The 23,596-nt window shown below is 43.0% G+C and overlaps 1 protein-coding gene across 1 annotated transcript in view; it reads right to left on the minus strand.

The window, feature by feature from the left end:
• Positions 1-1,336: 1,336 nt before the first annotated feature.
• TBXAS1 (thromboxane A synthase 1 (platelet)) overlaps positions 1,337-23,596 on the minus strand; it is a gene marked incomplete at its 5' end in the record, with an annotated part of 84,441 nt that continues 62,181 nt past the window's right edge. Inside the window, 2 exons of the mRNA XM_010186872.1 lie at positions 1,337-1,478; positions 3,905-3,993. Coding sequence (XP_010185174.1) covers positions 1,337-1,478; positions 3,905-3,993 — 231 coding nt within the window. The remainder of the gene's footprint in view (positions 1,479-3,904; positions 3,994-23,596) is intronic.

The following is a 23,596-nucleotide window of genomic DNA, read 5'->3' on the forward strand; positions in this document are numbered from 1 at the left end:
GAGATAACACAGGCTGTTTTGAGGTTTCGAAAAAAAAAATAATATTGTGTATTTCCACTAACCCCACCCCCATGTTTAGATATTCTAAGTAAGATTGGGATACTAGTGCAGAAAGTACTACAAAAGGCTGTAATCTGAGATTGAAGGACCATTGACTCATATACTGAGCACTGTTGCATATCCCATGCTAACCAGTGAATGCAATTCTTGCCTTGCTCACCCCCATATATTGTTCTGGTAAATTTAAATTCTCCCTTGTATTATTCCTGAGGCAGATTTCAAAACGAAATATTAGGGAGAAAAAGGCTGTAGCTGAATTAATTTCCTTTTCGTTAAGCTCTTATTTTATAATTCTTACTAGCATTACCAACTGATAGAAGCTAGGGAGAGCATTAGTAATTATGCTTCGTTCCTCAGGGAAATTTCAAAAGGGAATCAATCTCAGATTCGTAACAAACAGCACCATATGAGGGGACTGCAGCCCCTACTATCCACTTTAGCCTGTAATGTGCTTTTCTACTACTGTTGAAGTGGTGAATAAACAATTAAGACAGCATTTCTAGATAAGCATTGCTAAGAAAAACCCCAGACTTCCAGCTATTGCTAAGATTCCTCCCCAGAAAAAGCTCTGGGCTTCTCTAAACCTGGTATTGCTCTTCTTCATGGCCTAAGGTGCCCGACAGAACATATTCCAGGATCTGTCCCAGAAGGAGCACTGGGCAAACCCACCCACTCCACAAGTGTTGTCTTACTGCAATGATGGTTCTGGGCTGCCTGCCTCACACCCAGTTGTTTGTGGAGCAAGCACTTTTTTCCTTAGTAGACTTTTCAATGTAGTGGTAGCTTAAAATGCATCTGCCCACAGAACAGCTTAAAATATAGCTGCCTACAAAACTAAATTGTGCTTCCACACAGCACCAACATCATCTGAACCTCTACCTGTAAGCTCAACTCAGCATCTTTAAGCTGCTGGGTACATCCTTAAGGTAGGGTACAAAACCACAACTTGACAGTGCCCCACCCCCAGTTGAAGAGAATAAATGCTCTGTGTGTGAAAGTATGTCTTGCCAAGCAGAGCTAAGAACCCAGGATCCTAAATGATGGACAGAGAGCAAATTCCCAGTGGGAGATGGGATAGGTTCCCTACTCACAGTATATTCACACTGTTTCAAGATCCCAGGTGAAAAGGCTGCTCTAAACCAGCCAGGAGCTGGAGGAGTTCCCTAGCTGCAGTCCTATGCCCACCGTAATACATGTAAGAGCATTTAAGGCAGGCCTTTGATCTAAACAGGCCCAAATAAGGACTTCAGCCTAGGAATGGAAAGCACTACTCCACCTACCTCTCAGGAATGAACTTCTCAGGCTCTGGCCAGAACTCAGGGTTGTGGTGGAGGTGCCCAACCGCAATTTCAATGACAGCCCCAACTGGAATACACTGCCCCAGCACCATGCAGTCCTTAGCTGCTTCCCGAGTGAACCTGCAACAACAAGTGGCATGTATCCCAGATGATTAATAAGGATAAAAACACAGCAGGAGGGTACCATAGAAGTCAATCTCTTCAGCTGGACTGACCCCACAATTTCAGGAGTAATGCTTTCCCAGAAGATAAATACAGCACCCAGTGCTGATGCTAGTGTCTTCTCAGGTTACAATCATCTCCACCTAGAAGCACACAGCTTCAACCCAGCTGGCTAACTTTTGCCCTTTTCACGGTACAAGCATTTCTGGTTGCTTATGATTTTCCAAAACATTATCTGTTGAACTGCAATTTTGCTGCTAATGTTGGTTATAGAGTCATTTTTTATGAAAACTGCAGATACAACATGTCAGTCATCTCTAATAACAAGCATAAAGAGTATGCTGTTTTGCCTTCAGGAAAAGTATCTCAAATATAGGGTTTGAGTTTATTAATTTGAGAAGCTCTCCCACGCTGGGACAGCACCTGAAACTTAGCAAGAGATGGTTTTAATGTTAGGGTTAAGTGTTCTGCTGCTGCTACAAAAATACAACCAATTCACAAGCCTTGGGAAACTGCAGTTCAGATGCACTCATCAAAGATAGGCATGACGTTAGCAACAAACCCCTCCAGTTGCCTCCCACCCTGTGATGACAGGTGACAGTGTAGGACTGTCCTTAGGAACCTCAGCGTGACAAGAAGACTGAGAAAAGCCACCTGCCAAAGCTGAGCTTGGGTCTGTAAACCTTGTGAAAAATGGTGTGTGGGCATGCATGTCTGGTGGCAGATCCTTTTAGTGCTTGGGTGGTTGCTACAGACCCCAGACCAGCCCATACACAGGTGGCTGCCCTGCTATCTCAGTCCGGGAGCTATTCCTCAGCACTAGCTGAGAGCACAGGGGCAAGACAAAATGCAGGAGCTCCCTTTGCTACTCCCCTCACTGTGCCTAAAAAAAGTTGAACAAAGATTTCATTTTCAGGGCTGTCAGTCTGGTATCATTACAGAAACACATTCTTTCCCCGCTGTCACCCATCCCTCTCTTTCTCACAGACAAATAAATAACAGAGGCTTCAAACCTGGAACAAAACACTGGCGTGCTAAAAATCACATTGACAAGCCATCGTTCTCATCCTTACATAAATTTGGTGATAGTGGAAACAAGAGTTCTGGGGAAGAAAGTTCTTAGGCTAGTACATTCATTTAAAAACACCAAACAATTCATGTTATAACAAGCTCGGCTGCTCCTGAATTTGCCCCTAACTCAGCATTATCCTTGCCTAGGCAATTACCATCTTTTGGAGGCTCTGGGCTGTCCTATCCCTTCCACATCCATCAGAGTAAAAGCCAGATCAATAAATATCACCGACAATGCCAACCGAAACTTTGGAACAACTTTGCTCCGTTCTCATTCTGTTTCCCATCTGACAAACATTGATTGTTTCTCAGTGTTTCAGCTGAAACTCAAATGCTGATGCTTTAACTGGCAAAACAATTTTGTATACCACATATAACACAGTAAAGCCCAGTTGTCTCAACCAGGAACAAGTACCTTTGGCATTTACTCTTTGAACAATCCTACAGATGCCCATGGAAAAATCTTGACTTTCGATCTTTGTGAATATATGAAAATGAATACGATTTTCAGCTTTTTTATTTTAAGGTGCTTGCAGTCATGGGGTAAATTTTTCAAAGGCTCTCACAGCAAGCTCAGCTTTGGCTCCTCTCCAGTCATCTGTATTTCTCCCCCAGCTTCATGAGAAGCAGTGCAACTGGCCAACCGCTTAGAACAGTTCTATTCTTACATTTGCATTTATGCTTGCGGTAACTTGGAAATTTGACAATCAAATAGTTTTCTAATTTCTTTTCCCCTTGTTTTCGGTTCATCAATGTAACTTATTAAAATTATTCCTGTGTGAAACTTTCAAAATTTAATGGATGTAGCCATAAGATTAGCTGTATTAGTATAACACAGTACTGAGTGCAAAACAGAAAGGATCTAAGTTAAACATGCATGTAAAATACAGGTTTCTCAATGTGCAACACTTCCACAGGTCACGGCCGTAATGACCAGCAGGGTACCTCATCCACCACCCAGCAGGCTAAGGTAGGTCTGTGTTCCATACCCCCAAAGCCCAAGGCATATGGAAGCAGCAGCAGCTGGCTTTCTAAGGCCAGTCCTCCTGCAAAATGGCACCATCCTCTAACCTTGGAGGATGAGAAAAATGGTGAAGAAGCAATCTTGGCCAATCTATTGTAAAAACTGCTTTAAAAATACCAGTATTAGCCAGTTTTCCGTCAACAGGACACATTATATCTTTCAAATGCACAAGCAGTATTGATGTTGGCACAGACACCAAGGACACATTGGTCTTCCAACAGCAGATTTCCATTTTATAGAGGTAGGGATCTACCCTGTAGAATCAGAAGGGAGGGGGAGAGGGAGATACCTGAATGCAGGTGGGTACATGCGCAATGTCTCTGCAATCACCATGTCCAGATACGGGAGTTCTTGTACATTTTGGGAATCAAGGACCATCTGAAAAGGCAGGAAGAAAGGAACAATTATATTTTCTCACATTTAAGTGCCAAACTCTTCTCAGATTAGCTTTTAAATCATGTACTTTTTACTGGGCATTTTTCCTGTAGAAGAACTCGATGTCTCATCTAAAACAGTAAATGATAAAATTATACAAAAATGTGGGCAGTAATTAAATGTGTGTATAACATTCCTTTCATCATCAAAACACTTTGGTGAGCAGCCCAGCTGAAGATATAATAATAAATCAACTTGCTAGCAAGTATTAAAACAGGGCATTACGAAGAGCATTAATAGCTACAACAGAGAGATTGTGTTATACACGCACTAAAATCTGCCCAGGACCCTTGTTTATTCCCAAAGCCAAGAGCATGGCAGACCAGGAACACTTTGCTCACAAGAAACAGCAAGTCCACGTTACCCTTGCTGATGCTGGAGCAAACCCTTTGCCCTTTCCCAGTTACAGAAATAAATCAAAGTGCTGGTGCTGCAATGCCTGCAGAGGGGTGGGAGATGGCACTGGAAGAAACCAGCACCTCGATGAGGAAGGCAGTGGTGAATTTCTCTGCTGAGTAAAGGGGGCTGGGGTACAGCTCCAATCCCACCCGGCAGGATTGCAGTAGTGTCTGGGGAGAGAAGCCAGTTTCCTCTCCTGGCCACCTCTTGTGTAATACTGCTTAATTTTGCATGGCGGGCAATGCCTGAGCCCACATTTTCATGAGTCTCCAAAAGCACCTGTCCCTTGACAACGAGTGGTGGGCACTAAAACTCAAACAAGGCTGTATCTCAGAAGACTTTGCTCTCTGACAGGCAGCAAACAGACAGCGAGAGACACCAAACCACCGACGACCACGAGCAGCAGTGGCACGACTCAGCACATGGATGAACAGGGAATTTTTCCCACTGTTGCCTTCCTCGGTAAAAAGGACATTTTCCCAGTCTTATTCAGTGCTCTCAGCAGAGGGCAGCCAAAGTACATCTAATAACCTCGTCAGTAAAGCAGAGTTTTGTTTTAAATTAGAGCATCTCCTAAAGACTGACACAGAGTAAATTGGAGAAAAGCACAGACGTCAGACTAGACTAAACCTTTTATGAAGATTTGGGGCCCCTGCCGTTCACAAAGGGGACTGGATTCCATCCTTCCTTTATTTACTACAGCACTTTTCATGTATAATGCATATTTTATTGAATTTTCATGCAAAAACATATGGTACATACTGAAAATACTAAGCAGAGAACAACTCCAGATGGTATGCAGAAAAGGCGTACAATAGAACGAGGATACCTAGCTGGATTAGGGTATCGCACTTATTCAGCACTAAGCCACCATGCACCATTTCACATTAACTGATCTTTTCGAGGAAGGAAATAGATACATTCTATTATCCCCACTTTTTGGCTCAGGAAAGAAAAGCAAAACCAGAGAAAGTAATTTGCACAGGCTGAGCAGAACCAGTGTGTCTGCTCCTCTCTTCGGGAAAAAAGATGCAACTCAGCTTGTCAACAGATGAAGTATTTTGTCAGTATATGTCAAATACTATCAATACAGGAAGCATAGACTGCACTGACAGCCTTTCAGTGTTGTTTTTTTTTTATTGCAGTGGTGCCTACAGACTCAAACCTTTGGGTTGGGTCGATGGTTACCAGACAAAAGACCAGGAGACTAAAAGCCACAAATGGCAGCCGTGTCATGAGAACCATGGTTGAAGGCTGTGCTAGGAGCTGTGCTCCAATAATTGGAATAGCTAAAACCAAAGACCAAATAAGGATGATTTTTAGCATCCTTTTTTTTTCAGAAAGAGGTCCAATTTTTCACCCAGGAAATCAGTAGCAGAGGCTGGAAATGAACTGTGATCAGGTTCAAATTTCAGGCCTTCATGGCAAAACTACCCTCCTCCATGGCCACATGGGTGCTCCACGCTTTGATGCAAATGCATGCTGTGGCCTGTATTTTTTTTTCTTTTCCTGCTAATTTCAGAACTTTCCTCCATCCTTTTTATACCACTCTCCTGCATCTTTTTGAATCCTGGGTCAGCATCTGAGCTCCGTCCCCGCAATCCCTCCTGATTTTATGGCCAGGCTGGTGGAGGGAAGAGTTCAGGCCTCAGTAAATGAATGGTGGAGCCAAGAGCACATCATGATGTGTTCGATTCTCTGAGCCATGCTCTTTCCACTGGGCCTTCCTGTCTCTCTCACAATCCCTCTACTTACTTCTGGAGTCAATAATTAAGATAATTATATGGTAACATGATATAATAAGTAGCCACTAAATCAAACCATACATCAACAAATAATATAACACTAAATTATGGGAGCTTTGATTTGCTCTTTCAAATAGCTTCTATACCTTCAGGGGATTAGCAGTTCAGAAAACAAAACAAAGGTGTAAAACTAGCTGATTTTCCTGAGAAGAAAATTCCTTTTGCTTACAAAAAGAGAAAGGGGTCAGTCAAATGGCAACAAACCGTATGCTGCTATCGTTAGCATGGCAGACACATCAGTCACTCCCTACATCTGATGCAGCTTAATTACTGGCACTTCCACGCTTTTAGCATCAAAGTTGCTGAACCTAATTTAGTAGTTGTTTGCAAGGCCTGACCCAGGGCTGTGTAAAATACACACAGGACAAGTGTCTCTATTTAGGAAGGACAGTTTGCTGCTTTTTTTTCCCCTTTCAAAGAAAATATTTTCCATTTGTTTTTCCACTCCCTCTCTTCAAAATATTCCTTTAGCCAAGCACATTTCAAAGGAAATTAAATATGCTTTTCTCCCTAAATGTCCCTATTTATATCTTTCAACTGCTGGCAGGTTCGCTGGGGTGGGGGGTGTCATTGCACAAAGATGCCACTTTCACCCCATGCAAAAAAACTATGTCTACATTGCCTCTCACTCAGGATTAAGTGTTTTTTCATTAAGAAAGAGATTCTTTTCTATAACAAGTAGAGATGTGGGGGGAGAAAGGAGGCACCACATTGCATGTAAAAAAAACATCCTATATTTTAATTTTGCAGCCACTGCTTCGCACAGCAGTTTGTCTTATGCTTTGCACAGCCTTGTAGTATCTTTTCCTGTTGACGTGGAAGTGAAATGGCCATGTAACATCTTGTGACATTTCTCTGTGTGCACATTTCCCTGGTTTGATTTCTGAAAGTGTGGTAGTACACCCTGACCCGTTCCAAACCATTCAATCACTTCTGAGGTCTAGAAAGCATCTAGTTTGATCTAGTTTGGGCACAAAAAATGCTTTATGATTAACAGCAAATCCCAGGCCTCTATTTCTTATAAAAGGTAGGATATTAATTCTTCACCCCACAGACTACCCTGAGGTGAAATACCAGCAGTAATTATAAAATTGCCTATGTGCTACAAGGATGTTACATGCTTTAATTCCCACATAAATTCCAAGAGAAAGAACTGCCTTCAGATCCACCTCTGCTTTTCAGTCTTGACTTTAGTATTTTCTAGGCAGGCAAACCTATTTTTTGCCACCACCCTCAGTTAACTTTTAATTCTTCAATGAACACCAAGGGAATCCAAGTGCTGACAGGAGAGGTCTCGCCAATCTTTCTGCTGCAGTTTGAGATGCTACTGTTCCCAGTTGCTCGCTCCTCTTTGCTGGCTGTGGTTAGCATCACAACAGCCAAGTCAGCAGAAGGGAACATATGCCTGCACCTCAGTTGCTTCCATACAACGTCCAGCATGAACCCATATTCAGTGACAGTTTAAGGGAAGATACTAACTTCTCCCCAAAGTAGCTGCTGAGTGAGACACAGATCCTCCTCTACCACCTCTGTTTCTGGAATAGTAATCCAAGCGCACATCATAGAATAAAATATTTCCACTTATCCTATTGGTCAGGGACTGGTGGTGCTCAGCAGACAGAAACAAACAAACAAAAATATCAGCGAAAATTTTGTGTGGCTGACAGAGTGTGATGTGCACCTGAAATTGATTTGGAAGCAGTGAAGGCTGCAGAGACCACATTCCTCATAACCAGTGCTGCTGAGTCATGGCCTGAGACTGAACCGGCTGTGGTTTCTGAGCAATTGCACTCCAAATCAAATGCTTCATGGGTAGGTGTGACTGCGACAAAGTCCATGCCAGAGAGATGATGTGCAGATCTGCTTAAGTGCAGATGCAGATCCATGAGTTATCTGTGTATGCATTGCTACATAGCCCACATCATCTCTCCCTTAAAATGTAGGCTCTGGATAGCAATAAGATAGGAGGTGGTGAGTCAAAACAAACTGCCAAAATATCTATTCAGACCATTGTCATAGCTAGGATTCACAAACAGGTCAATAATGTTTCTTGATCAAATGGATCAAGAGCTGCTGATAGATCAAAGAATCTGCTTGGGGTTTTGACCTCTCTTTGGTCACCTCTAGGAGCTGCTCATCCCCTAACAGAACTAGAGCCTATGTGCCACGCTTAGCCTAGGAGAAGGGGAAGAAATGCAAGAACACTCTGTCAAATTAGGGTTGCCCCATGGCAACCTTTCTAACAACTGTATCAAGAAAGGAAAGGCTTGAGACAGGACAGCATTCAGGATGCGAATCAATGAAAAAAGAGGTAGGGTGGTTCAACAAGCACCTATCTTCAATTTGCTTAAAGAAAGCTTGCCTCATGTTTTACCATGTCCTCAACAACATGCTGGCACACCTGCAAAGCACCAAACTGAAACCTCTGCAATGTTAGGCAGCAAAATAGGGACAATGTTGAGGAAGTAAAAATTTCTTGGCTTTATCTTCAGAACTTGGATCAAATACTTAAAAAGCTTCTTAAGGCAGTCCTCATGAGATACTTACTGTAAAATCTCTGCTGTCTGTGGTCCAGCCTGCACCTGCCAAGTGAGATGTCTCCCTGAGCCCTTTACTAGCCAGAACCAGCCCTTGCCACTGAGGAAAGAGGTTCCTGAAGCCCTCAAGTCCCACTCATCCCAGGAAAAAGGTCATGGCAGAAGGTGTTACTTAAAGATAGACTGCTTTAAAATAGAGAAGAGCCTACCTAAAATCACCAAGAGTCTGTTGGCCATTTCCAGTGACAGAGGCCTACAGAAGGGTATCTTCTAGCAAAGTATTCAGTTCTTGACTATAGAATTGAGAACAAGGTCCAGAAATGAAAAATAGGACAAGCAGCCTGATTTCCAGATTAAGATACAGCAGCAAGAGGCTTCTTGAGCTGCCTAACACCTCTCCTCTTGAAACCACACAGCATGCCTTGGTAGCACAAAAGCCTCACCAGCAGCATTGTGCCTTCTCACATGCTCTCAGAAATCAACATTAAAGCAAGTCCTCAGCTACATCCCTTCATGCCTTCTTCCCCAGAATCAAGTAAAGGCTATCCAAAACATGTCCTCCCAAGCTTTCTCTTATTTCTTTATTCCATGTAGGTTAGCTGCCACCTCTCTCATCTGCTTGGGTTGTCATTCAAACAGAAATGCAGCATGCAGGCTCTCACTTCACCCTTGGTGGATGCTCACTGGGTTTGAGAGCATTATTTTGCTCATTGAGGCACTTCCCAAGCTGTAGGAGGACACAGTGCTTCAGACATCTCAAACAAACTCCTTCTGGCTCCTCCTAAAGTGGGCACGTGCCAAATAAGTTTAATATTACAGCTTTTTGTTCAATTTCCCTGCCACTCATGCTCACACCTCCTCTAACTCTGCTTTTCATGTTCCCCTCTCGCCAGGTCGTGTGCACACGGGTGGAGGCAGGTGCCGACTTGTGGGCCAAATTCAGAGGTGGTGGGAAAGGCCAGCACACCAGTACGCACTGATAACCACATTACATGCAAACCTCGCAGCCAAATTCCCTCCATTACTTTGGTGCAAATCCATGCAGCTCCCTGGGGTTGTATCAGTGTAAGGGAGAGGAAAATGCGGTTCTAAGTATGTACCCAGTGGTGCTGGGGAAAGAGCCAAAAAGTGTAAGGTTACACCAGTGTCGACTCTCTTTAATGTTAGTTTGCTTTTTGAATCAAAGACTTCAGCTCCTGACAGAAGACAGACCTGCACTACCTCCAGTAGCTTTCATGGTGCTAAAGCAAGGTCTTCTTAGCATCACTGCTCACAAGGAAACTTCTGTGAGATAAAAATACTTCTTGAAACTGAACAGTGTCCCAAAACCAAACAGATAAACACAAAAGCGGCAACCAAAACAGTAAAAAAATCTCTTCCACCTACATCACACAAGGGGATCAGCAAAAACAGAATAAGTGCTGTCAGGTAGAAGATCTGAAAAAAGAAGACAAGGTAAAAAAGAAGAAAAACACTAAGGAAATCATTTATGATGCAAACTACAAACAAAAATAAAGGAGAAAAAAAATCTGTTTCAAACTCAGTTTTGTAGATTTGTCTGCTCCACCTCATCCCAGACTCCTATCCCAAGAGAAGTGGATGCCCTTGAACGAAAAGCAAATAAATAACTGAGAGTGAGATGGGGTGTCTGGGACACTTTGCTGTCATGAAGGAAGTGGCAGGTCCCCAGTGTGCTGACAGTGCCTGGCCAGGCAGCTTTTAACAGACAAGTACCCTCATTCTATTTGTTTTTCACTTAGGTTTGGTGGGGAAGGGCAGCTCCTCGCTAGAAGCGATTCCTTACCTGTATGCAATGTGTTCCTCACTACAGTTATCAATGGGTGTGATATAATCCCTGGCCGTGTGTTGTGGTGGGCTAAACACATCAGAGGCACAGAGACTGCCCATTTCTCATCTCCTTAAAAACCAGTCAGCCCCCAGGAAATCTCCCCTGGTTCTCTCCTCAGCCCACCGAGGCTCAAAAGTCTCTCTTGCTACACTTGTCTGACACAATCAGAATTTCTACTTGGGTGGCAGAAATGTTGAATGGTGAAGGATCCCAGTGGGAGGCAGGCAAGGAGGAAATTAAAGAGGAGAAAGGACTGCCAGAGGCCCAACAGGCTGAGAAAGAGAATTATAAAACTGGGGTAGGTCTGTCCGAAGGGCATGTCACCAGTCCAAAGCACATTAAGCACTGAAGTTCGTGCAAGACTTAATCCTTCCTGTTATAGAAGTGTCCCTTGGTGGTTGCTGCAGATCTACAGGAATAAAGAGGAGGGATTTTTTTTCCCCTCTCAGCAGACATTCATGGTATCACATAAGAGCCAGATGATTTAATTTAATCTTTCCTGCTCCAGCTGGTATTTTCTGTATGGAGGTGACAGTGCTTTAAATTAGGGACCTGCATATAAAAGGCCCGTGTGTTTAGTTTAATCAAATGTTCATTTCCTCACTTTATGTTTATATTAAAAGGCATCAGCATGAATTTTTGTGCTGCAAATAAAGGCTATCATATGGGCTATGTAGTGACGTCCTCTTTGGTCGTTCTTCATCTCTATGGCCTCGTACGCTTGGCAACCTTATGGACTGAGAGGTGACTCAGCCCCAAGCATGCAGTTTGGGGAAATATGCCCTAGAGAGCATGGTCCAACCTATGAAGAAAGCGGAGCCTTACACAAAATAAATTACTTTGGTAATTCCGCCTTCTGCACATACTTAATACAGGCTTTAGCCTGTGGCTGCTTAAGTCATTGGCTTCAGCAGCTGCTGGATTAGACCTTTTCTGAATTAGTAAACAGGCAAACATTCACAGCAAAGAAACTGCAAGATTCTCCCATCACTCAGTGTAATTATTATTTGCTCCGACAAGGGCAGGTCAGTTTTAATACCATACAACATTTATGTAGTGCCTGATGCCTTGCAAACATTTTATGTACGTTAGGTGCAGTACAGCAATAATAAAACTTTGCCTTTCCATAGTTGCTTTTTCCCCAAGGCTTGTGAAGCATTTAGCAAACATTAATTAGTTGTTCATCTTCCAAATGTGTGTGAGGTGCTCCTAGTAAATACTCTCTCCCTGTACACAAGGGGCCAGCAGAGGTGCTGAAGACTGAGGCCAACAATTTACAGCCTTAAGAGTCAAGCACCCACCACTTGAGCCTTCATAAGTAGCCTGGGTTTTTTTTCAGCCTCAGCATGACTCCTGTGAGTAAGCAAGCAAATACTGCTCCAAATGCATAGACTTAAATTGATAAAAAAAGAAAGAAATGCATTGCATGGCATTTAAATGTGTCTTAGGCAAAAAGGAGCTTTGATTGTTTTTAGCTGCCAAGATCATAACTCAGGACTCAGCCTGTCCTTCAGGAACTGATGGTACTGAAAGTATAGAAAGTAAAGAAGCAGCTTTTCTGGTGTCAAAGCTCCAATTCCTTGCTGTAGACTTCTGCACCTCCTACCTAATACAGGTAAAATCTACAGGTAAAAACCACATCCAGTCCTAGTTCCAAATTTTTAGCATATGACTTTTCTACAAGGTAAGAGGGAAAGGTTTGTTCCTGTTGAAACTTCTTATGTTCAGCTGAAAATATGAAAAATGGAGAAAAAAGGGGAAAAATTATTTTCTGACCAAAGCTATTCAATGCCTTTTCCTCTTCTACTCCCTCTGGAAAGTGCTGGAAAGTACAACAAAGCAATTTACAACTGTTATGTGAAAAAAAACTTGATAGCCCTTAAAACAGCTTTTGTGTTTTCTCCCTCCTATGCATGAAGAGGATCTTTCAAAAAAACCTAGATGCCTGTCCGAAACCCACCACTCTAAGCTCAGTGGGGAGCTGGCTGTGAGCAGGGGTGTCTGCTACCATGACACTATCCTATGACAAACCTCTCTAGATATTCAGATAAAGCCGTCTGCGACGAATCCTGGCAGATGCCTATTCAAGGATTTATTTCCTTTTCTTCCCTTACTCTATCTCTTCTCCATCTGGGAACACAGAAATTTCCCTAAGCCTGTTCACGCTTAGATGTAGTGAAGCTATCATGGTGTCATGTTCTGGCACCGTTTCGTGTCTTTGCTTTCCTCTACCCTTTGTAGAGCAGCATGGCACGGCTGTCCATCTGTTTATGATTTACTTCACACAATGACTTGGTCCTGTTTACACTGATAGGCACAGTAGGTTATTTGAGGGCCAACTGGACCTCAGTAATGACCCTCAAACTGTACCCAAATTGTGAGAACATTTCCAGTCAAGAAAAGGCCAATGGAAAAACTCCACTGGGACCTTCCCCAGGAGAGCCTTCCTGTCCTTAATCTGAGGAAGGAAAAACAAAATTTTTTTTTAATCTGGAATTCTTCTACAATTATCAGTGCCCAAGTGATCCACGAGAAATGAAGAGAAGACAAGGAAAGAAACTGAGACCTGTGCCTTTCTGACATTTAAAGATGCATATTGGAGTGGAGATAAGAAAGAACAGCATTCAATTTAGGAGGCCACATCTTTTGTGGGACTATACCAATTTGCACCATCTGAGGACGGAGCCTGGGAAGTGCAGCAGTCTGGGGAGCACTGCGCACAGTCATGAATAGGAAGCCCCTCCATGTGTACTGAATTCACTGGTCCTCCTGAGCACATGGGAATGAGGAGGAGGGGAAAGCACAACTCAGAAAGCTGCAGGATGAAGTCACAGGGTCAGCAGTGAGAAAATACAGAATTCATTTGTAATCTGAACAAGGTCATTTCTAGCATGTTGTAGGATGATATAAGACTTTACAGGGAAGGCAAATGGAAAGTATTGCTCACGATTTCTTCTGCTTTATGAGTAAGCTGCTTTGGCCTTTATTTATTTATTACCTCACAGTCCCACTGGTGTGAAGACCAATTTGCTGTTCTTTCTCTTTCGCTTCTCAAGGATATTTTTGCTTCTTGAACCTGACCCTTTACCGTCTCAGTGCCCTGCCACCTCACTCATTTATGTCTCCATATTTCCAAGGATACTCTTACTTTTACAATTCCCCACACCTCACCTCTGTGCTGTCATTTCACTTACACTATTTTAATATGCAATATTTTATCCTTTCTTCTTCTTTTTCAAAGCTCTGTCCTGCACCAAGCTGCAAAAACTCTGGAGTGCAGGAGAACCTGGCAGGCGCAATAGTACCTGCCTGCAGTTGAGCCAGCCCTGACAGGGAGGCCTCTCAATCCAGATGCCACTGAGACACAAAGGTGGCACCCACAAAGGGACATGTTTGCTGAATAATCCAGCACACCTAATAGAAGATGGTATCCTTTGCCTTTTCTAGCATGAGTTGTGGCAAGATCTATAGATGGGCTAATTTGTGAGGAGGGAATTTTCTGAGACTTCAAAGATGGAGCGCAGGTGTAGGCTTTTCCCTGTAAAGGGTCTATCACACACACAAGAGAAGTTAGGCATACTCAGAATATTACCAACCCCGATCACTCAAACATTAGTAGCGAGGTCCCAACATACTTGGAAATCCACTGGAAAACATTTGAGATTTATGACAAACAATAATATTTTGAACTTCATTTGCCTTCCGGCTTCTGAACTAGGATTCATTATTTCAATCTTACTTTTTTACTAGAAGCCTTTTCCTTCTTTTTTATTGGTTGCTTTTTGTTTTAATAATGAAAGACAAGATTCTGGTTATACACCTGACTTCACTGTTGAGCGATCTGAGAGAATACAAAACAAATACCCAGAGACTTGCAGTGTGATGGCAGGATGCTGGTAATATTCCATTTACAGAGCACCATGGGCCATCCTTGCCTGCCCTTTGGCCATCTGCTGCTAGCGCTCAGCTAGAATCACACAGATCTTTAAATAAAGGGAAAAAAGTCTACAAGACCAGGAACTTTATGTGAATAAACATCACCCAAGCCCCTCAGAGTGCCCATGGTTTTGTAGCACACGTTTCAAGGGACGGGTGTGTGTGTTACTGCAAGAGCCGCCTCAGGGATTAAGCATCCAACCTCCCCTTGAAAATGCCAAACTTGGTACCTTGGCAAAGCTTGACACAGAACGAAATTGAAACATGCAGACAAAGTAATTGGGGGGAAACTGTGCTGAGTCTATATATAGCATTTTGTTTCTGCTGGGTACTAGAGGGGGGGTGGGGGAAGGGAGGAAGTGAGGCAGGGAGAGAGAGGGAAAAGAAAGAAATTTTGGTTGCTGCTGCCATATGCAGATCCACTTATCTATGGCTGAAGCCCAGACAGCTGTGTGATTTAATTAAAAAGTAAAAAATTAAAATCAGCAAGGAAAAAAAAGAGAAAAACCAGGACTTCATGCTTCCCACACCTACTCCAATGTATAAATAGAGACTATCTGACTGATGAAGGGTTCTTATTATTTCGTTGACTTCCATGTGTGTAAAGAAACCTACAATTCTTTCTAGTGAACAAGCAGGATAATCACAAAGCCTATGGCACATTATTGCTATTCCAACTTTGCTGCTCTAGTTAAAATGGCATCATGCAACATCTTGGTAGTTCAAATCATATAATACCTAGGATGTACGAAAGAAAAAAAAAGGAGGAGAATGGGGGGTTGGTTCAATTATGAAGCAAAAGATTTTGGAAAGCAGGTTACTTGAGATCATATTCTGCCTGAGTTTTCTCTCTTGTAAGAAACATGTTGGAAAAAACTACAAGTGGATGCGAATCCCTTTTGCACCTCTTGCATACTCAGACCTGCCTTCTGCCAGCGTGACTTAGAGCAGCCTCGTGGTTTTCCCTGCCTTAGCTCCCAAGGCATTTGCAATGCAGCTCAGAAGAGCCAGAACATCTTGCACTTCTGTCCATACCCACTGCTTTTCCTGACACATTAGCTTCCCATTTCACATTATGGCACAGTAAGAGAGATTGGTATTAGTACTTTTGGCCTCCCTTCTTGTGCGCACACATGTATGCATGTGTATTTTCTATAACACATCCATCAATTTCAAACAGTATAAATATGACTAAAAAAAATATGATCTTTAAATCTCAGAAGATTCAAAGCGTCAGTGCTGCGAAGTAAAAAAATTCATTCCAAGTCCTATTTATCTAGGTCAGGATGCGGGATGAATTCTTTTTGCATTTTGCATATGCACGTCACCACTTTTGCTTCTTGGTACTAAACAGACTGGGAGCTGAAGAGGCAGGGAAGATGCCGGCTTGCTCCCTGCTTCCAGTGGACTTGATAGAAAAATCCCTTTTGTGTTCCTTATAATGGAGTCTTGTCTCATCTCTACCACAAGAGACGCTTCGTCCAGTATATTACAAATACCGTGCTGACAGACAGTGCATGTACGTAGCTCTGCCTCAGTGCCATATCACCACTGCCTCTTCTTTAAACCAAAGGAGAAAAAACAGCCTGTAAAGCAAAGAAGAAGTTAACAAAAGGCTTCATTTATCTCCAGCTGATACCAATGTGACAGCGGGAAATGCGGGGTCAGATTCCAGGCACATTATTGTGAGGGCAGGAGGAGCGCGGGGAGTAGCCGTTGTGTGGCGAAGCTGTGGGGCTCGCAGTCAGGAGATCAAGTCCTGACGCAGCTTTCTAAGTGAATTTGGGGAAGTCTCTTCCTCTCCTCCAGCACTTTTAATAAGAGCAGTAAACCTTAATCATGAGATTGTGTGGATACTGCTGGCATGCTCAGAGGCAGGCAACATATGATGCTTCTGTTCAAAGCCTGATCATTACATGTTACTAACAGTAACTACACTGCTTTTATAAAAATAAATTTTTAAGTCATGGGTAAGGTAAGTCTTAGCAGTCAATACTGATATTATATGAAATAAAGGCAAATCTTGCATGCACAACAAAATTGCGGACAGGCTACCAGAACAGGAATTTTACACATTCCTTCTGTGTAAATAAAAAAACTAACTTAACCCAACATTAAAGCTTTGCTTTATGATGTGCAATTGCTGGGGGAAAAAAGTTCTAATGGCTGTTATACACTCACCCACACACCAGCAACAAACAGGCAAAGAAACTCACTGTCTGCCTACATTTGCATGGAAAAAAATAGTTGTAATTTGAAGTTTAAGGGATCTACTTTCAAGATTTATCTCTCTATGATGCCCTTGGGTCCAAACCAGAGGCTGAGATTTGTGGAGATCCTCTTTGCTCCCCACACCTCTGCTTTCTCAAGTTATGAACAGGGAACTGTGCAGGGAAACTGCTGCTGTTATGACCTCTGGAAGAGGAGCTGTACCAAAATTGCTCCCAAGTAGACATGAGAATGGGCTCCTGCAACCAGTGTCGGGATGCAGAAGCCAAACTCATGCTGCTCTCATGTCCCACACTCCCCAGAATCCAGTGGGGACGTTGTCGGGACAAGGCAATGCTGCTCCACTGTGTGTGGTGCAATCAGCACATCTCTGCTCCAGCCTGGACAGTGCTCCTCTATTTGATTATGGATTTCATCATGCATTTCTTACTTCATTAAGGGAAGTTATTAATTGGGTGACCCAGGAGTGACAGGGCTTCCTGTAAACACAGTGTTACCACAGTAAGGGATGGAGCCAGAGATCCACTCGGTGTCAGTGGGCTCCCTCCTTGCTGGAGCTGAAAGATGGTTCGCATTCAGAGAGTGCTGCCTGCGGCCAGGCTCCAGACAAGACCCAGCATGCTCAGCTCGATGGGAAATGAAAAGGATATAGGCTCTTTTGTCAGCCTGGCTTGGTCTTAATAATGTTTAAATATCTGAAGGTCACTAAATTACAGAGTGCAGAAATTTGGCACAAAGGCCTTTCTCTAAGATTACCTCAGTTTGCTGAAGTAAGACAACAAAAGAGAATAAACTGAACTGAGAAAAACCAACAACTGCTGCTAAGATGTTATTCTTCCCATTAAGCTTATATGCTGAGCCTATAGAGAAGGCAGCATTTCCTGTCCCTCTTGCTGACAGTTCAGTATGAGGGCACAGAGGCAGGTCACTGTCCTTGGCGATATGGTAAACAAAGATAAGAGCTGAAAGCAACAGAGTATTTTTTTAACCCTGATAATTCACTCAGAATAAATTCCATTGTGGAGAGATTTATTGTTTACTTAGCACTCCTCAAAAGAGCTCCTCGGGAATGCAATCTCCTTTCCATATGCTGGACACAAAACATGAGTTTCAGCTGAAAGCACTGGCCGGCCCTGCTCAGGGCATTTGTGTTACTCGGCCCTGGGACCACATGTATGAAACATAAGCAAACCTGCTGGAACAACGCAGCCCCAAACCTTTACCCAGATCTGATTGTTATCCTGCATTGGGAACTGAAACAGATGTCTTCAATGGGCAGCCGCGCTCATGAAAACGCCTTGCCAAAATGCCGAAAAAAAACCCCCATTGCTTTCCTTTCCTGCTTGCAAAATGTCTGCAGCAGAGCAGCACAAGAGTGAAAAACATCTATGTGTTTTATGACACTATCGGTAGAAGAATCAGTCTCTCCTCTACCTGCCCCAAATAAAACCGCCCCATTCCCTTCCCCTCCCAGCACGTCTCCCCAAATGCAGACATACTGCACCGCTACTGGGGTAAGCATGCCCAGTAGGACAGCATTACTACTAACAACAGAGACCATCTTATTTTCTCCATGTCATGGCTCAGCAGCTTAAACTAAGGCACGAGTTTATGCATTTGCTGCTTTGGAGCCTACGGCATCAGATGAGAATTTGGGAGCTGTGGGTGCTGCCACAAAAGTGGCCATTTAATCCTGCCATGGCTTCCCACTTGGAGTAAAACCTCTCCAGCAAATTGCCTGGGACCTCTCTGTAAAGCACACTTGGTAGATGACTTCTAGCAGTAGCAGACATAACTGCAAACCCAACTGGATTGGATTTAGGCAAACCGCCTTTCTGAAGAGCACAGAGATAGGACTGGAGGAACAAGAAGGGATTTCTCATGGTTTGTGCTGTCCATTTGACCTTCCCTACTTTTTCATAGGGCCTCTGGATTTCAACAGAGACAGGAATGTCTTTTCAGGACACAAGCAGGTTTTTTGCAATGTGGTTCTTAAACATGTGCTTACCAGGGACATCCTAGGATTGGCAGAGATGGATTATCTATGGCCCTGGGCTGTGCTGTAAAGTGGATGGTGAGTTTAAAATGTTTCTGTTTAATTTTCTGAAAGATCTATAAGCTTAGCTGATGCTAAAGTTTCCTACAGCATTCTTGGGGATAGATTTTGTAACCTGATCTCATCTCTGAGCCTACATTACTTGTCCATTTGGACTAGTCCCTCTATATTTTCAATTAAAAACTCTCTTTGGCTCTCACAGCACTGCAACACCCATAGGATATACATGTCCATATTCTTCTTGCATGTTTTCACATCGCTGCTACTCCCGCTCCGTGGGTGCCAGTTGCTCTATCGATTGCAGCAGGCGTGTACTTGCTCTTTTTCAGCTGTTCTCGTAACCTCTTTTTAGCAGCTCTCTTGCCAGATAATCTGGCAGCTCAAAATGCAGAAGCGAGCTGTGCTATCTGTTCCAAGGAAAGTTTTTCCAGGATCACTCAAAGATGCCAAAATCACAAGGAATTGTTTACAGAGGTCAGTGCTCACTGTACCAGCATGCCGTCCAGCCTCTGATATTCAGGTAAGACGGGGTTTATCAATAAAAGTGGTGGTTCTTGTTGCAGGTATTTTATTGGATTGAGACTAGTTGGCCCACAAACACAGGCTGAATGGTTGTGGAGTTCTGAAGAAAACAGCAGTAAAATTAAGCTATTTCTCTGTATTGTAGTGCACTCATGGAAAAGGAGAGGTATGCCTGTCTGTGGTCATCACACCCAAAATACACTGGAAGGCTTATCTGCTGCCTCCCGTTCCTCATTTCATGCACTTAATATCAGATTGAGGCCCTGCACCCACACACCCATACTCTGTGCTATTTGTTTAGCATGTAGCATTTGTATCGATATCCTATTTGATATATGTTAGAGTGCTATGTACTGATTGGTAGGATGGTACTGGGGCTAAACCTTACTTTCAATGGTGGAAGTAAATTCAAGCATAGTCCAGTTGAAAACATTAAATAGCATAATAAATCAGGAAAACCCATGTCAGTACAAGCACACTTCTACTGACTTCTTTCACTGGACCCATTTATCCCAGTACAGTGAGGAGAAGAAACAATATTACCAGGACGCTTTTGCCAAGGAACTGTATCTGTGCTATAATACATCTCAATGCAGATCTACAATAACTAAAGCTCATTTTACAAAGAGTGTTGGGTGCAGAACCACAAGGTACATCTGACCTGTGCAAACATGAGGTTGCTAAAAACAGCAAAGAATGTCCCATCCAGATACATATAGGGAACATGCTCTACACAAACTACTGTGTTTGGTAGAAGCTTTAGCAACTGCCAAAGGGTGTTGCTCCACCAAAGCCTACCAGTTCTAGTAGAATCATAGAATCATAGAATACCAGGTTGGAAGGGACCACAAGGATCATCTAGTCCAACCTTCTCACGGATCAACACTGAAACACATGCCAATGGCTTGTCTGCAATTCCTCACAGGGAACGTCTTTATAAAGAGAAACAAAACTACAAACTTCAGTGCAACATCCGAAAAAAACGCAGTAAATCGATTGATAGAATTTCTTCAATCTATGTAAATCATTAGCCTATTTATGCCCAGAAGAGAAAAGGAATCAGCCCCCTTTTAAGCAGTGGTGACAGAAAGGAGCCATGGAGTACATTCTCTGATGACAGACTTGCTTAATTTGGCTAATAGACTGTTTTAGAATTTGTATAATTGTATCAGATGAGAAACCTTTGTAATTAAAATGAAATTAAAGTATAATGTAAAAGCTTTATATCAAACTAAAGATGCTTGTACTGAAAAAAGAAGTTATGCTGATAGAAGCAGTTTTATACTTGTATACTTCCATGTATGCAAGGAAGTGCATTGCATTAAGTGCATTGGTTTCTAAATTAATATAGATATCAGCTATAGCTATATGATGAGTATAGATGTGTATAGCTATATACACATGTGTACACCCACCCACATCCTGTTCTCCCTTCAACACTGTACACAGAAATTTAATGTTCTTTTCTGTAAAAACAGCCATTTCAGTGATCTGTAATACAGAAAGGGTAATTTATATACTGCAATTTATATACATTATATTTCAACAAAGATCTAATTTAAAAACAAGACCAAAAAAAGGCTAGATTAATAAAGCACCCATCCACATGGTATTGACTGAAGTTTTCAATCACAAGCCACTTCAGAAATAAGCAACAGAGCCCCGCATTAAGATGCACACTCACACAAACACACATGCGTGCACACATGCACACACAAAGGAGAGACTAACAGTTATTTATATTTCCTACTTAGAGAGACAGGAAACCTCCCTTTGCATCTGCTTTTTTCCCACTAAGAAGAATAATTTTAATTACAGTCACTTGGCAGGAAGCCAATTTTGATTTTTTTTTTAATGACATCTGTCTAAGCATTTTTAAACTTCCTGCTCAATGCAACTTCCTTCATTTTATAGACCAACACCCAGTTACAGCAAAAAAAAGGGAGTAGCAAATGATTTATTCATTTTTCACGTTAACTCTTATCAGGTATATCAAGTGGTTCATTGTTCTGAGAACTGATGGTACAGAAAGCAGATTTACAAGGGGAATTTAGGACTCAAGCAGCCTGGGAAAGGAAAAAAGAAAAACCATGCATGGAGAAAAACAACACGGTTGTAACTTAACCCTAAAACAACTCAGCAGTTCCTGTTCTGCAGACTGATTTTCCTAGGTTTGGCTAGGCTTTTTTTCTGGGGAAAAAAAAAAGAGGGTTGAGAACAGGGCAAAAGTTGGGGTACCATACTTAAAACTGAGGACATGAGGCGTCACAAACGGTGGACGCCATCTACACCAGCTTAACTCTGGGCAAGCTCCTGCTGCATCAGTGAAGTTCCTCTGGGCTTGGGCAGTGCCGCAGAGGTAGACTCTGGACTCGAAATCCACATCCCAAGCCAGCATAGCCCTCTGCTTCTGTCAGGTAACTGAGACAGGAACAAGGAACCCCAGAGCTCCCCTAACAAAACTGACTGCAGAAAAAGCAAATATTTAATTTTTGGATGCTGAGTGTTAACGCTGCTTTCCTTCATCTTCCTTTCATTCTGCCGTTAGTCATGGCTTATAAGGCCATAACACAGGGCTTGCTGCTTTCCTCCTGTATGAGGAGCGTGGTGAGCTGAAAGGTGAGAAAGAGGAGGCCAAAACACCACCAGAGAAAGCAAGCTGAATAATGCAGGAGCAGTGAAAGGAGAGAAAACAGGAGAGCTGAATAAAAAAGCCAGTGCCATGGGATGGAGAGAAGGAGGCAAGGACAGAAGCAATGATGGACGAGGTGGCGGAGGAGCTACCCCATCCGTGGTCACAGCTTTTCAGGTCCCTTAACCTTTCCCTGAGACCTACCAGGGTGCCACAGGGCTGGGGCCAGGGGAAGGCTGGGGCCCAGGCTGTGCTGGGGAGCAGCAAGCAGGAGAGCATGTTTTATGCATCCTTCTCCCACTCACTCCCTGCCCTGTTGGAGCTCAAGCCACAGGCATGTACCCACACCTGGCTAACGAAAGTCCCAAAGGAATGGGATTTATAACGTACATCAGACACACAGCCGGTGTTAGCTATAAGAATATCTGCCTCCTGGCTGGCCCCACTGCTGGGACGCAGGTAAGCCTAATGAATTGTTAATGCCTTGACACCAAAGCTGCATTTTCTTTCTCTGCTCCAGACAACCTAGATTTTATTCTTTTGACTTACATGTTTTCTCAAGCAGGGTAAATCATCTTTCAGCATACCTGAAGCATACCAACACAAATGGCCTGGGAAAAATAAGTCTCCCTCCTGCACTTTCTGCCTACATGCAGGTCTAACCTACAGCCATCCTGAAAGCACTGCAAAAGTTTCCATGTGATTTTTAATTTCCTGGTCCTGGCTGGAACCAGAATTGTGAGTGCTGGAAGCCTCCAGAGGAAAAATTGGTATTGTCAGTTTCTGCCTTAATTTTCCAAGATTCAGGAGTTTCAAAGAATATCTCAGCTCTTTAAGTGCTTGGAGACTTCACTCTCACAAGTGGCTGACTGCCTTCCGACTTGAGTCAACACAGCTGGAAAATGGAGTAAAAAAAAAACCCTGAAACCTCACTGAAAACCAGATGTTGCCATTGAGCAGAGCTACTGTGTTAATAAAACACCAGTACCACTGCGCTTCCCGAAACAAAATGAACAACTCTAATAGATTTCCTAAACTGTGCTTTAAGCCAGAAAGAAAGTAGGAGAAAAATATTTTAAGACTTGAAGCAGACTGTGGAGAGGTATGGTTCTGGTGCTGGCACTGTGATTACTGCACAGTAAGAAAGATGCCTATTTTTAGGGAGGACAGGCTGTGTTTGTTATTTGGCAGGAAGCGATCAGGACCAGTGATTGCAATTATTGCCGGACCCATGGTCAGCTGGATATGAATGATGTGTTACAACACATGGTTTGGTACAGTGGTGCCGAACACACAAACGTTGCTGACATGTGCCTGGTGTCGTGTGCCACACAGTTTAAGCAGGGTCAGGAGTTTATGTGTACCCCCAGGGCACACAGTGTTCCCCCAGTGGTGCTGGCATTGTGGCTGTAAAAGAAAACAGTGCTGTTGGCAGCAAGGCAATGATTTCGGGGCAGTTTTGCTTAAAAAATAGTGGAATTTCTTTGCATAAACCCATCAAAGATATTTTTCTATCAATTACATATGCCTCACAGGATGTAGATGCATTATGTGGTATGATATATACACAGTTAAGCAGGA

The sequence above is a fragment of the Mesitornis unicolor genome, unplaced genomic scaffold (genome assembly GCF_000695765.1).
Source record: "Mesitornis unicolor isolate BGI_N332 unplaced genomic scaffold, ASM69576v1 scaffold15556, whole genome shotgun sequence".
Lineage (NCBI taxonomy): Eukaryota > Metazoa > Chordata > Aves > Mesitornithiformes > Mesitornithidae > Mesitornis > Mesitornis unicolor.